The 13,052-nt window shown below is 39.5% G+C and overlaps 2 protein-coding genes across 6 annotated transcripts in view; both read right to left on the reverse strand.

The window, feature by feature from the left end:
* The window catches only part of LOC118403205 (hydroxysteroid 11-beta-dehydrogenase 1-like protein), a 17,231-nt gene extending 16,111 nt beyond the window's left edge, over nt 1-1,120 (reverse strand). Inside the window, exon 1 of one of the 3 annotated variants that reach the window (XM_035801781.1) lies at nt 972-1,120. In XM_035801781.1, the coding sequence (XP_035657674.1) occupies nt 972-1,053 (82 nt within the window). In that variant the 5' untranslated portion in view covers nt 1,054-1,120. The remainder of the gene's footprint in view (nt 1-971) is intronic. The other 2 variants (XM_035801783.1, XM_035801784.1) reach the window with 2 other exon arrangements.
* Nucleotides 1,121-3,193: 2,073 nt separating this feature from the next.
* On the reverse strand, nt 3,194-12,821 carry LOC118432758 (HIG1 domain family member 1C-like). 3 transcript variants are annotated; one of them, XM_035844375.1, is made up of 4 exons: nt 9,613-9,808; nt 8,226-8,333; nt 6,334-6,526; nt 3,194-3,933 (listed from the first exon to the last, which is right to left on the reverse strand). In XM_035844375.1, exons 1-4 carry the CDS (start codon nt 9,626-9,628, stop codon nt 3,876-3,878), a joined length of 375 nt encoding a protein of 124 aa, XP_035700268.1. In that variant the 5' UTR covers nt 9,629-9,808; the 3' UTR covers nt 3,194-3,875. The 3 variants fall into 3 exon arrangements, with proteins under 3 accessions (XP_035700268.1, XP_035700269.1, XP_035700267.1); XM_035844376.1 differs by lacking the exons at nt 3,194-3,933; nt 9,613-9,808 and adding exons at nt 4,748-6,202; nt 12,651-12,821; XM_035844374.1 differs by lacking the exon at nt 3,194-3,933 and adding an exon at nt 4,748-6,202 and having other exon boundaries at nt 9,613-9,804.
* Nucleotides 12,822-13,052: the final 231 nt, after the last annotated feature.

Below are 13,052 nucleotides of genomic sequence, written 5' to 3' on the forward strand. Positions count from 1 at the left end.
GTTCTTGTCAGTCGCATCGTGCTGACGTTTTTGCTATCATTTCCCCCCGATTAACCACCACCAATTGCCGCCACAAAAATAAAAAGAATCCGAAATATATGTAAATTGAAATGCGTAAGATACTTTCAAATCAGTCTCCGGCAAGCCACTCAGACCCCACGAACTTTCTATACGTTTTATATAGGGGCGGGGCTCGAGCGGCTTTGCGGCGCAAGTGACATCGGCAGCCTGGCAAATAATTTTGCGATATTGTTTGGGTTTAGTGGCATCATTTATAAATGTTAATAATGAGCTAGCCCTTGTTACGTTTGTCCTTAGTCGTAGTTGCTAAAAATATCCCTAACATGAACTAGACAGTCACAAATGTGACGAAAAATCAGTGTTGGTTCGTTTCTCAAATTTGCTCAAAGATAGCTCTAAAATGCACCAGAGAGCCTCTAAATCTTAAAAATTTTCTGGGGGAGGCCCTCCATAACCCCCCCCCCCCAAAGAGAGGGGGAACCCCCCTCTCGTACTCTCCACCCGCGCAGTACCCCCCGCGCAGAACCCCCCTCTCGTACTCTCCACCCGCTGCGCGCACGCGGCCTTCGGCCGGGTCAGGGTGCGCCCCCCCCCCCCCCCCCCTAAGCAAATTTCTGGATCTGCCAGTGGTGATACATGTACTTTATGTCTAGTGCTAATGGCGCAGTCACATAGGTCGTGTGGTCGTCGTACGATTTTGGTGCCATAGGATTTTCAAGTAGGTCCGATGATGACAGAACCAACCACCGACGTGGATCTAAAACAGCATTTTGTGTACCAAAACAGTTAAACTTTGCAAGAGACTTACATTTATGTCCTCCAAAATGCAACGACCTATGTGACTGCGCCCTAACAGTTACCAATATTTGACCCCCAACTGCAATCCATCCCCTAAACCGACGCCCTCTTAGGTGCTGTGCACACGTACGGTGGGCGTTACCGTGACTTACCTGGATCAAAAGCGGGTTCGTACCAGACGTACCCCACCAGCACGGCAAAGAGAAGAGCCAGAGTCCATCCTAGCTTCCCCATACTTCGGAGTTTTCTCTGTCCATTGAGCAGACAGTAACACACACGACGCTCTTGTCTGAGCTTAAAAATTGCGTCAAAGTAAGGCTTTGGTCAAAGCAAGGTCAAAGCTTGATAAAAGCCCCTTGGTCAAAGTCCGCTCTAGCTGGCATCTTTTGTTTGCCCGACCTTCCCCCACTCATTCTCCTATAGCAGAGTACCGTCAGTCATAAAACAGATGGAGTCCCTCTGACGACTCTGTTTCGCCTTTGCGTAGGAGAATGTCCCCACTGTACCCTATGGTAGCCTCCAAAATCGTTACTATTAAACCAAGGAGGTTAAAGAACTTTTTTTCTAGCACATCGTTCTGTCGATATCGGCCCGCCGAATGATTATAACTAGAGTTCGGCGACCACGGTGTGTGTATGTGTGCATGTGTATGTGTGTATGTGTGTATGTACTGGTAGATGTGCGTTTGCGTGTGTGTGTGCGCGCGCGCGCGCGTGGGTATGTTCAGTTCAGTCAAGGACATCATCAGATGCCAACACGGGAAGCATGCTGGACCCTCCTTCTTAAGTAAGGTCCTCATCACCTTGTCTACATCTTGTATCACCCTTTAGAAAGTCGGAATTAGGCCCTAATCTGCAGTACCAGTCCTTACCTGTTATATTTTCAAAATTCATATCTTTTGATATCAATAAATATCTTTGGCAATGGGAAAACGCACAATCAACCATTACAACGCGCTCTAAAATAATTGGAACAGGTTAACATTCCTTAACAGCTCATTCCTTGGATACAAATTTACAGGACATGATAGAGTTCATACAAAGATAACATCGCGGTATGATCAGTTATAAAAATCATTTACACGCGTGGCCGTGAGGACTCCTAGCGATGCAAGTAATATTTACAGATTAGATGTTTGGTGCAGTGTATTCTGCAATTATACTTTTAGCCGTTAGGCGGGGATTTTGAGCCGTGTGAAGGGTGCGTCCTTTCGTCTCAGCAACCTACATGTAGCTTTATGCTGATTGACAGATTGTGATGACGAAACGGCTGGGCCCGATTAGGAAAATTCTTGTTAGTTGCCGTATTTTATGATCTCTAGTTAAGTTAACCCAATTGAATTAATATCACATTAAAAAAAACACTGAATTGTGTGTGAATGGTGCGTGAATTGTGCGTTCAGCACCAAGGACAGGCGTAATGATATGCGCGCATGTTGAGTGTAACTAGACGGTTCTACAGCAAACAAGAGTTCGGAGACCTCATATCTCCATGAAATATTCTGATTATGATTTTTACATCTGAATAATCTATGCTTGGTTATGTACGGCTTTGACTAACTTACAAAGGCCACAATGTTGACAATCCAATCATTTAGTTTACTACATGTACTTAACTGTGGGCTTCAACTGTCCTAACTGCCACCAACTGACCTAACTGGTCCAAACCTTTTAGCCTAGTGGTTAGTGCATTGGGTTCATGAGCTGGCAGCCCGTGTTCAAATCCCTGTAGCCAGGAGACTGTTACTAATCACCTCTTGTAGGTCACTGGTTCCCACGCCGCAGCCCTGTGAGTAATGGCCACACTGTTCCGCACACTACATCTAGTCTGTGTAACACAAACTCTGCTGTCCGGGGCTATAACTGGCCCCTCCCCGCAGAGGCCGGCTGAGCTTGGGTGGGCTACTATAAGCGAGATTTAATCAGGCTAAGGGATATTAAAGTTAGAGATTTCCCTAACTCTGCGAAGAAGTTGGCAATTTTGGGTTTTAATCTTGGAAGTGTTAGAAACTGACGCTGGTATGGATACAAAAATGCGTATAGAATATACAATTGGCCTTTGAAGGAGAGGTAAAACTTTGACTACCTACAGACGAGCTTTGATGCATTTGTAATATGTCACAAAATTCCATTCTAATCAAGTGTCTTGATTTATCCTTATATAATACATGTATATGATAAATCATCCTACATCAAAGAGACAATATTAGTGGAAAAAGATATTGCCTTTATAATTTGTAGAAATGTCATACGCGTAGTTTTGGCTGGCTGATCGTGATCTACTTGACTGCACCTCTCCTGGTATCTGCTAGGTGGCATCCATGTATTACACTACAGACCATTCAGAATGCATACAAAAGAATCTTTGCCATGCATAGACTTCTTCATTTTATTCAACTACAATGTTCTTATGAGACCCGAATAGTTTGAATTCTAACTACATGTAGCAGAATAAAACTCGAGCACAAGCTCAGACCACTGAAATGTGCATTATCCAATCTAGAGCTTTTAAAGCAGATTACAAATCAAATACTGTACTTTTTTAACACAATATTTTTGGTTCATCTGATAGCTAAGAAAAATATTCTATACCTTTTAGAAGGAACTTGTGAACTAAGAAGAGAATACATAGGCAGTTTAACTGCAACAAATTGTACTTTATACAAACGCTACCACAAGTTCTATAAATGTAACACTAGCTTTAGCTTACTAGATTGATCATTTTACATTCAGCTTTGCTGACTTTATGTGATAGATGCATATAGCCTGGGTACCATCCTCCGTAACGGTTGTAACTGTTGGCCCCATATTTCCTATCGCTAATGATGGCTAATAGATGCAGAGTTTGCATATAGCACCAGTGACTCCTGTTAAGTACGCATAATCTTATTTTGCACAGGAACACAGCAAGTTTTGTCTCTGAATTTCTAATTGCAATGCTGATTTTAGAGATATGATAAGTTTTAAACTTGTGATTTGGAGTTCTCCACTATACAATCCAATTTGTTATCTGGAGTTTGCAGGGGCCATCAGATGCTAGCCAGAATGTATCCTAAGTCACGGTCCAATCCACCAAGGGTAGGGGTAGGTCGTCGACTCTGACTGGTCGTCCGATCTGGAATAATTTAATTGATTAATGTTGATTGTAAAAATGGGGACTTGGGGTCATGTTGATTTGATTATATGGATGACATCTCTGTTCTGTTTTGAAAATGACAAAAACTTACGCAGCCATGTATGTCATCCATACTGTCGAATCAAAATGGCCTGAGCTGAAAAAAAGTTTGTCTGCGCTCACTGGTAGAAGTCATTTTGAAGACAGATTCTAGCTGCAATTTTCAACAATGAAGAAATTGGGCCAACCCAAATTTGTTTATTGTACAGCCCAAAGTTTTGTCAAGGAATGACTGGATCCTACAATCCAATTGGTTGGGTTTTTTTTACTGTAAATACCTTTAGATATGCAGTGACTTAATTTCATGGAAGAATATGGAGTGTATACAGTTGCTGTAGTATACAGTAATTAATTAAAAACGGCTTTAATTTTGACTGAAGCTCGTCACAGCAAAAACTGTGTACAATACATGAAACCACTGCAAAAATTTCAAGAATTATAGCATTGCTGAAGTCACATATAATTTGCATATGATAAAGTCGCATCACAGAAACAGTGTGCTCATTCATTCCTTGACAAAACTTGGAGGCAAGTCCTATTTCTTTTGCATTTAATTTGGAAAGTACAGTAAGAGTTTGTCTTCATAAAAGAGATCTTCTCCTAGTATACTTTAACCCTTTTCATTTGATGAAAACTGTGTCCTAACTATCAATACAAACCTGTCTAAAGTGGCCACAAAACACAGATTAAAGCCACAATACAAAATGTGGCCATTGAAAACAAGATGATCCAATAAAAAGGCTGAGACTTTCCATTCCAGATAAGATAATCTTTATTAGTTCTTAGAATCTTAACAGGAAAAGCCATGTGCTTAAAAAAAGTGGCCACAGGGTTGTCCATACAGAGGTGGCTGCTAGATCAGGTTTGACTGTAGTTGGTATACATGTATGAAAAGGGTTAAATGTGGTTGTTTCATATACGCAGTATCTTTAATGTACACTTTACAACATCACATAGAACAAAATACTGTGTGCAAACTAAACTCAAACTCAAATTTCCCAATCTTACACTAGCCAGTAACACTCAGCACAGTTCATCATTTACGGATGACCTGCAATTCCAGTGGGATCACTAAACATTGAAGGCACGACAATCAGCAGACTGTGCTACAAGTGTAATAGATCTGTTCAAAGGCTATATCCATATATATAGGAGCTTCGTTGTAGACAGCACTCTACCACTTGGACTAAATTCATTGTTGATAGCACGTGTGACTTGCAGGCATTACTATGTAGTTTGTACAGTGTAGTTTGTTCCCTAGTTCGGTATGACTACATTTCTTATATAGATCGTCTGCACATGTACAAAATGACATTCTACAGATCTAGAGTGCAAAGCTTTGTACCATATTGACCTCAATGTATTTATAGCATCTGTGACACAGTCGTTACACGCTATTCAGACAAAGCTCGCATATGTGCACATTTAAAAAGGCTAAGCCTTATTTTTCTTTGACACGTTTGGTCTTAACATCGTAATCCAGCCTCTCAAAGGCACAACCTGACTGCTCTAAGCTTTTCTTCTTTCTTCACAAAGTAGAATCTATCATAAGCACCTATTCACAGTAAGTCTTTCTTTATATGATGCCTTGCATTGTGATCTGAATTATCAAATCTCACTACAAGATACCAAATGTATCATAAAATCTTCTCTCATAAGCTCTCTTTAAATCTCCCATTGGAGAAAGCCCTGTTTCATGCTACAATGAAAGCTTGTTGTTCAAGTTTTACCTTTTGTTTCAAACTGTAAATGGTGTTTTTATTGATATGCAAAGTGCGTCTGTTGTTGGTCACAGGACAGGACTGTTACAAATGCATTTAGCAGCAGCACAATGCCGGGATGTTTATATCTGAAGTGCTTCAGCTACAGAAAGTGGGTTTTTGCAAATTTTGATAAGACAATAGTTTCACCTTTAGTTATATAGCCATTGCCAAAAACCCTTTTCTACATCACAAGCCTCCGTCCCCTATTGGATTCACCGTCACTTTCTAAACTCTTTCTGATTGGCTGTTTCCAATGCCCAACTGCATCCAGTGCTTCTCTTATCACCTTGTCAATTTCTCCGGTCACATGATTCAAAGTAACCAATAGGAGCCAATCTTGTCACATGACTTGATCACACCAATCACATAGTAACTATTCCTTCCAAAAATTGCTCTCCATTTGCCTATAATCTTGAACTTGGTCGGTATAATATGTCGGAGATGCTCTGTAAGAATGGGCAGACAAATCGTGCTTAGTAGTACCCTCGGATTTTGAACAATCCTTCTAAACAATGTTATATATACAAGGGCAAATCACATCCCTTTAGACACCCCCTGCCCGGGACAAGTGGCTTACTTTGGTTGCCGGTGTTTCAAGATGTAGTCAGAGACTAGTGTGTACCCGACGCCTAACGTCATGCACCCGACCACCATGGACTGCGCGATGACTCGGAACTGCATCAGGAATACGGACGTGGACATTCCCGCTCGCCGGTACTTCCGATAGTTCACCGCGCCGTACATTACTGCCGCCACAGTACCCGCCAAGCCTTTGAAAAGAGAAAAAAGTTAATCAACGTCAAGAAGGCTGTGTTCATATGAAACATAGAAGTTGTCAGTAGAATACTGTAAATTTACCTACTTTTACAGTAGTTTGATTTCATGGTAGCAGAAGAGGTTTTAATTATGATTTAAAGTCACAGTTGTAACAATTATGCTATGCAGTAGTAATACACAAGGTATTTGTGGTGCCATGAATTTGTGGTGCATACTTTATCAGGGTTGGACAAGTTTTCTAAAATGCACTCGTCCTATCGGGCTAGTACAATCATAAAAAATTTACTAGCCGGAACCACCTCTTCATTTGCCCGAAATTTAAATGACATTTATCTGTGTATTTTCACTTCCAGCAATGGAATTCTTTTAACATTGGCTTCTTCTGTGTTAACCATTGCTTGACTGTAAAAAGTAAATCTCACTCATGGAAGAGTCTTACTTGCTCAATCGCGCTTGCCCGATTGCAGGGCTCGAAATACTGGGTGCATGTGCACCCAGGTGCACCCAAAATTAGATCTGTGCACCCAAATATTTCTATATTTTCTTACGTTTATGTATGTAAAGATATCAAAGTATACTAGTATACATCATATTCTTGACAACTAAGTGTTAGAAAGATAATAAAAATGTCTGTCATGGTACTTGTTTAAGAATTTGATAGCTAATGTAACTAAGTTTTATTATTAGGTTATTACTTAAATTTAAGTGGTGCACCCAATTTGTTGAGCTGGGTGAACCAGTGCACCTAATCCAAAAAAATTAATTTCGAGCCCTGCCGATTGGCACTTGGCCTTGGAGTGTACTTGGCCAACCCATGGCGCTTTATTGAAAACCCCATGCAAATCAAACCACTATGAAAGCTTGAACCTTTACAGTACACAAGTAGGATTACAGATGTAGAGTTGACAGACAAGACTGAAAGAACATCAAATCTCACTAATCGACATATGGTGGCAATATTTACATAATACTTGTATATCCGTCTACAGATCCCTGCTGGAAGCTACTGCGCATGCATTCTGGAACGTTTGTTGTTATTCAGCAAAATCCGTCCACCCCACTGCCTACATGTCCAACATCACGTACAAAGCCCTTCTCTGGCGTCCAAAATAACTCCCACATCTGACGACATCGAACACCGCCGCCGAACACTGAGCAAACAACATTCTGTAATTCGATTTCCCGACCGCCTAGCGAGAGAGCCTGATGGCATCCAAGTGTGAAGTCAGTTTTCAATTTTGGCTGTGACCCAATCAGGAGGTCTGTGTGAGTCCACAGACCAAGCCCATTCATGGCCAATGGCTGTGAGAAAGTCCATTTATCAAGGTGGATTTTTTGTACAAACTAGAGAATATTTGATTATTATTTAGTACTCAGATGGGAGACTTTTTGCCAACAGACCTGCTTATCAAAATTCCTACAGGTAACGCCAGACTGGTACAAAAAATATCTCTGAACTCACAGCCAACAATAGCTTCAAGCCAGGACATGTACATTGTACATGCACACACACATCATTTCTTTCTCTCTTTAAAGCAATATCATATTACAAACCTTTGACAAAATCTTATAAGGTTTTCTTTCCCCAAAGCACACTCCAGCTGTTCCAAATATCTGGACCATACATGTAGCTTTGTCTACAATATCATTTACATTTGAATTTTTATCAGGTATTCAACATTTCAAGCTTACCAATTGGAACCATAGGCTCTTTCATAGACTTCTCCCATAGCTTGCTTCTGTGCTCATAGTCCTGGGCATCTGTTGACGTTGTCATTTCGAATTGTGGTGGCTTCTTCTCTGTAATAAACATATAATCATAATTCATATTATCTCACATATAACAAAGTATTATAGATATTCCATTATTCAATTGTACAATCAAACACTTTATTGTGGTACAGTGGAAGCCAGTTATTTGTATTTCTAAGTATTACCATATTTTTCGGAAACACCAAACATTTGCAAAACTGTTTATTAATCTTATTTGTATGTCTTGGTAGCTACACATGTAGATAGCAATGAAAACCTGAGCAGCCAGAAAAGCTGACTTTTGTGGGTCAGATCAGAAGAAATCCAGCACGTCCAAGGCTACATGATCTGAATACTGGTCAGACACAACCTGACCTTGGCATTGATATAGGTCAGGTCTGATTTGGACCTACCCCCTGGGGAGGGGGGTACAGATGGGGCCATGTGCAGACAAGTTACCTCAAGTTCACCTTGACAAATAATCCATTCCTTCTATGACATCATGGCTGCCTATATCTTTGCCATTAATATTGCTACACAGAGACCCTTAATATTCCCTGTCCTACAAACCTAAAATAGGGTACCACAACTGGGAAGGTAGGTCATACAAGACGACAACGGTATACTGTAATCACATACATCACACAATATGAAATTTAAAGGAAAATGGGGAAAATCTGCTCTGGACCAGTCTGGTATAGAAATGACATGTCCCAGAACAGTAGTGCAGCTAGTAAACAAATGGCTTCCAGACATGTACAGAATAAGCTGGCAAAAATATGCAGAATCACGCAGTATATATGATGCACAAGTCCAACAAATTTGAAGAGGAATAGCTACAACCCTTGCAAAGTATAGCTGCCATTTACTTACTTACACAACTTTTGATAAATCAGACACAATTTTGCATCAAAAATACTAGATTAGTCTGCAGTTTACAAATATGACAACTATCAACTGCTGTAAAACTTTCATGTATGTCTTCCGTAAAGCGGAATCCTTTTAGTAACAGAAGAGGAAAAAACATTATATTTACGACCCTGACTTAGGTTAACATGATAACACCGTAAATGCCTTTAATTTTGCAGTAGGGAGGATGAAGGTTTTAAGTTCATGGTAGCGTTTAGTCACAAATTTTACAATAACTTGAACACCAATTTTATCAAGTTCACAGTGAGGGGTCACTGTAAAAAAAAGGCAACATAAAACCAGTGTGGACATTTCAAGAATTACCGTATACTGAAGAGGATTCGCTGACAACAGTTGGGTGCAAAGCATTTTGCAAACACATCAATTCAGTTATTTCTAGAATTCGGATATGCCTTACCATTTGATCCAGTCATCTTGGAAATGGTAATGTCTTGTTGATAGTACAAGTTCCTACTATTAGAAGGCCAGAGGGATATGTTGCCGTTCCTCAACTGATGTCTACTGCGCGTAGGATCCCAAGATATCCTTCTGGCTTCCTACTGCGCGAGGGTGCTAAATATGTGGTGTCTGCTCTGTGTTTTGAAGCTGGGTTCACAAAGGCTAGACCTGAGTACGTGACTAGGAGGAGAATGGCCATGTGTTGGGGTAAGATAATCTGCACATTCATACCACCTGCTGGGGAACAAGTTGTCTAGGACACCCCAAAAAACTTTCTTCTACAAGATTAGTTAAAGAAATTGCAAATCTCAACTGTAAGACATGTCAATCAAACCAAAAGGATTTGTAATCTTAATATCTATTTTTGTGAAGGAATATTATAACAATATAAGGATGTAGATAGGGGAGGCTTGGTTACCTAGTGATGAAATGGAACAGTCTGAAATGCAAAGTCAAGGACATATCAGATACATTGTAGGGCAACTCCATTTATGAATTCTTAGGGGGGAGGGGTCATGAAATTTTGAACAAGTAAGGGTTTACACGACCAATATCTATACACAATATCAACCAATGGTCGGTAAGATGTAAAATAGAAAAAAATGCTCCCGAGATTATCATGTGGAATATTGAGAGTATCCTACTTTGCATTTCATACACGTATTAACGACTTGTGTGTCCTCTTATTACTTGTTTTCTTGGATGTCTGGGGTCCTGTTTAACACTCTAATCATTCTTCTACACAGGTGTGGCTCGTGTTTTCTGCTCTAATTACTTTTCTACAAAGACTGGATTCATGTTTTAAGTTTCAGGTGTTTTTCTGTACAAATGATTAATTGCTTTCATCCAAATGTCACTGAATGTTGGGCATCTTTCCTTTAAGGTTGACTGCTAATCATATATGACTACACCTGAATAGTGTGTAAGTCTTTTGCCCAAATATGGCTATGCAAGGACACATAAGGTCGCTGACCTTCCCTTGAGGCTTACTGACTGTCCAATGGGAAACAACGTGTCTTACACTGCATTACCCCTTTTAGTAAGGTTACTAGCACACTTGCACGTAGCTACTGTTTTTCACTGCCAGCTGCGGTCACCAAAACAGTTTCTGGGAAGACTGTAGTCCATACATGAAATAATCAAATAATAACATTCCCTGACAGAAAATTTGCACATAGCTCATGTTTTTTTTACCACAAAATACAATGTCAGAGATTTTCTGGGAAACCAACAATATGAGGTTCATTATTATGCCTTGCTACTTTGATTTTTTGGTTCATGGATTTTTCTTATGGCCACATTGAATTGATTATACAGATGACATCCTCTGGGAATCCTAAAACTGATGTGAGCATGCGAATGAAAAAAAGCTTGGCCTAAAAAAATTGTCTTTATTATGAAATTTAAGTGGTCAGAAAGATTGAATAAATCACTCAAAAAGTATGATATACGGAACAATAGATTCTTCAATTTTGATCTTTCAGTTTTGTATCTTCTTTTTGACCTTGGAATTGAGATTGACATTCTATGACATTCATACATGTTTTCCGATATTTTTTTTGCAAATTGATTCTTCAGCATGTATTTCATCATTTTGCAGCTGCTTTGCATGATTTACAGTATAGTTGAAGACTTTTTTCATTCATTTTTTGAAACGGTCAAAAATTCAAGTGCATGTGGATATCATCTAATAATAAAAAATGATAATTGACATCACTTAGAGAGAGCAAATGCCTGCCAAAAAATTCCCATATATCTTTATCCATTATTGGATCAACAGGGTTTTTTTTACACTGATTAATCATAACATTATTATCAATCAACTTTTAGCATCTGCAGTTTCAAAGACAACTTTTGTGGTCCGAATCTAATATCATACTGTTTATACAGTCTGGCCATCTGAGTTCCAACATTATCCTAATACATAGGTCCTCTGTCCAAGTATTTACATTATGTTTGGATGGAGTTCAAGTTTCCGAATGTCTACACGGTCGTATTTCAGGCGTGTGCTACCATAGAAACGTCCTTCCCGCATCGAAAGACCTGTAACCCCGTTGTCATCGTGCTTCCCACAATCCTTTGTGCACTGGAAAACTTTCGCAAACTTTCAAAACAAATCAATTATGTGAGAAAGTTTGTTTCAGGCCATTAGATATATTTTTCAAACATAACTTATTGCATTCTTAGCCATGACAGAATTTTATTTCATCTTATTCATTGGTTTATGTCCCAAAGGTTTAGATGGCTTTAACCATGTCCGCTGTGGTTATTTATCTAGGGCACTGAAACGACAACTCAGCGAAATTCAACATTTCATTTCATTTGTGCTATATGACTCAATCACAACCCAACTCCCTCTAAAACCTTCACGTAAATAAATGTCAAAGCACTTGGTATACAAGACCTAGAAAAAAGACTGTAGAAGGGCAAATGTTCGCAGTGGTTTTATCAAATTTATGTCTGCATTTCTTTAGTAACCTCTTCTGTTTTCACTTCCAACATTACCAAATTTTAGTAGTTTACAGTAAAACCCTTAGAGCTACTATAAACTTGCACATTTAAAAGGAACGGTACATTCTTATACTACCGCGAAATTAAATTCCCGCGATTTTTATCCATTTTTACAGTATATAATCCTTTGCATAAGACGCAGCATGCAACAAACGTTATGTCCTTGGTAACCTCAATTTTGCCAAGTAAAAGAACATAAAGATTTATCAAAAGTAACCACATTGTAACCATTCTCTCCCATCTTTCAGAGAAAAATGCAAAGTCATCGCACACGGTCAAGCCACAGTCAATGCTTGTTTTGATGAAACTGAGGCGTGCGTCGCTCAGTCACGTAGGCCACAGACGCTTCCTACTTTGCATGCCACACGAGCGGTGTATTTCTCCAGAAAACTCACATTTCCAGCGGATTCCAACCATTGAAATTCGCTGACATGCACTTTTGTCGAATTCTTAACATATTCTGAGGAGAAAGGATTGAAAACTCACCAAAATTTAGAGTAAAATTGGAGGTCCAGATAGCTTGCAGACGACACGGTTTCAGGCCACTGGTTTTGGAAGGCCAGACTTTCTGCCCTTGGAATATATTACGTAACTTCCGGTTTAACGCCAAAGGTCAACGACCGGAGAGTAACGCATGCAACGCAAAATGAAATCAGTGATGGCTATAAATTTAGATCGGTGTAGTATAAAATTAGAAATGTTAACGTTTTTAATAGTGAAACGTTAAATATTTGATTTTTTAAATGTACGAAATAATATTTTGTTGATTGTTGTTGCTATTGTCTTTCGTATTTATTTCTCTGTCCTTTTTGTTTCTATGCTTTTACAGTTTTATAATGTTGTCAACTAACACGACAGACGATTGGCTACTTATGACGCAGCGTTCGC

Source organism: Branchiostoma floridae, chromosome 16 (assembly GCF_000003815.2).
Source record: "Branchiostoma floridae strain S238N-H82 chromosome 16, Bfl_VNyyK, whole genome shotgun sequence".
Classification (NCBI taxonomy): domain Eukaryota; kingdom Metazoa; phylum Chordata; class Leptocardii; order Amphioxiformes; family Branchiostomatidae; genus Branchiostoma; species Branchiostoma floridae.

What these genes read in the sequence shown, in the direction of transcription:
- LOC118432758 (XM_035844374.1), bottom strand. An exon ending in AGAGCCTATGGTTCCAATTG is followed by an intron (nt 6,527 to 8,225) that starts GTAAGCTTGAAA and finishes CTCTTTTCAAAG; the next exon opens with GCTTGGCGGGTACTGTGGCG. An exon ending in TTGAAACACCGGCAACCAAA is followed by an intron (nt 6,203 to 6,333) that starts GTAAGCCACTTG and finishes CCATTCTTACAG; the next exon opens with AGCATCTCCGACATATTATA.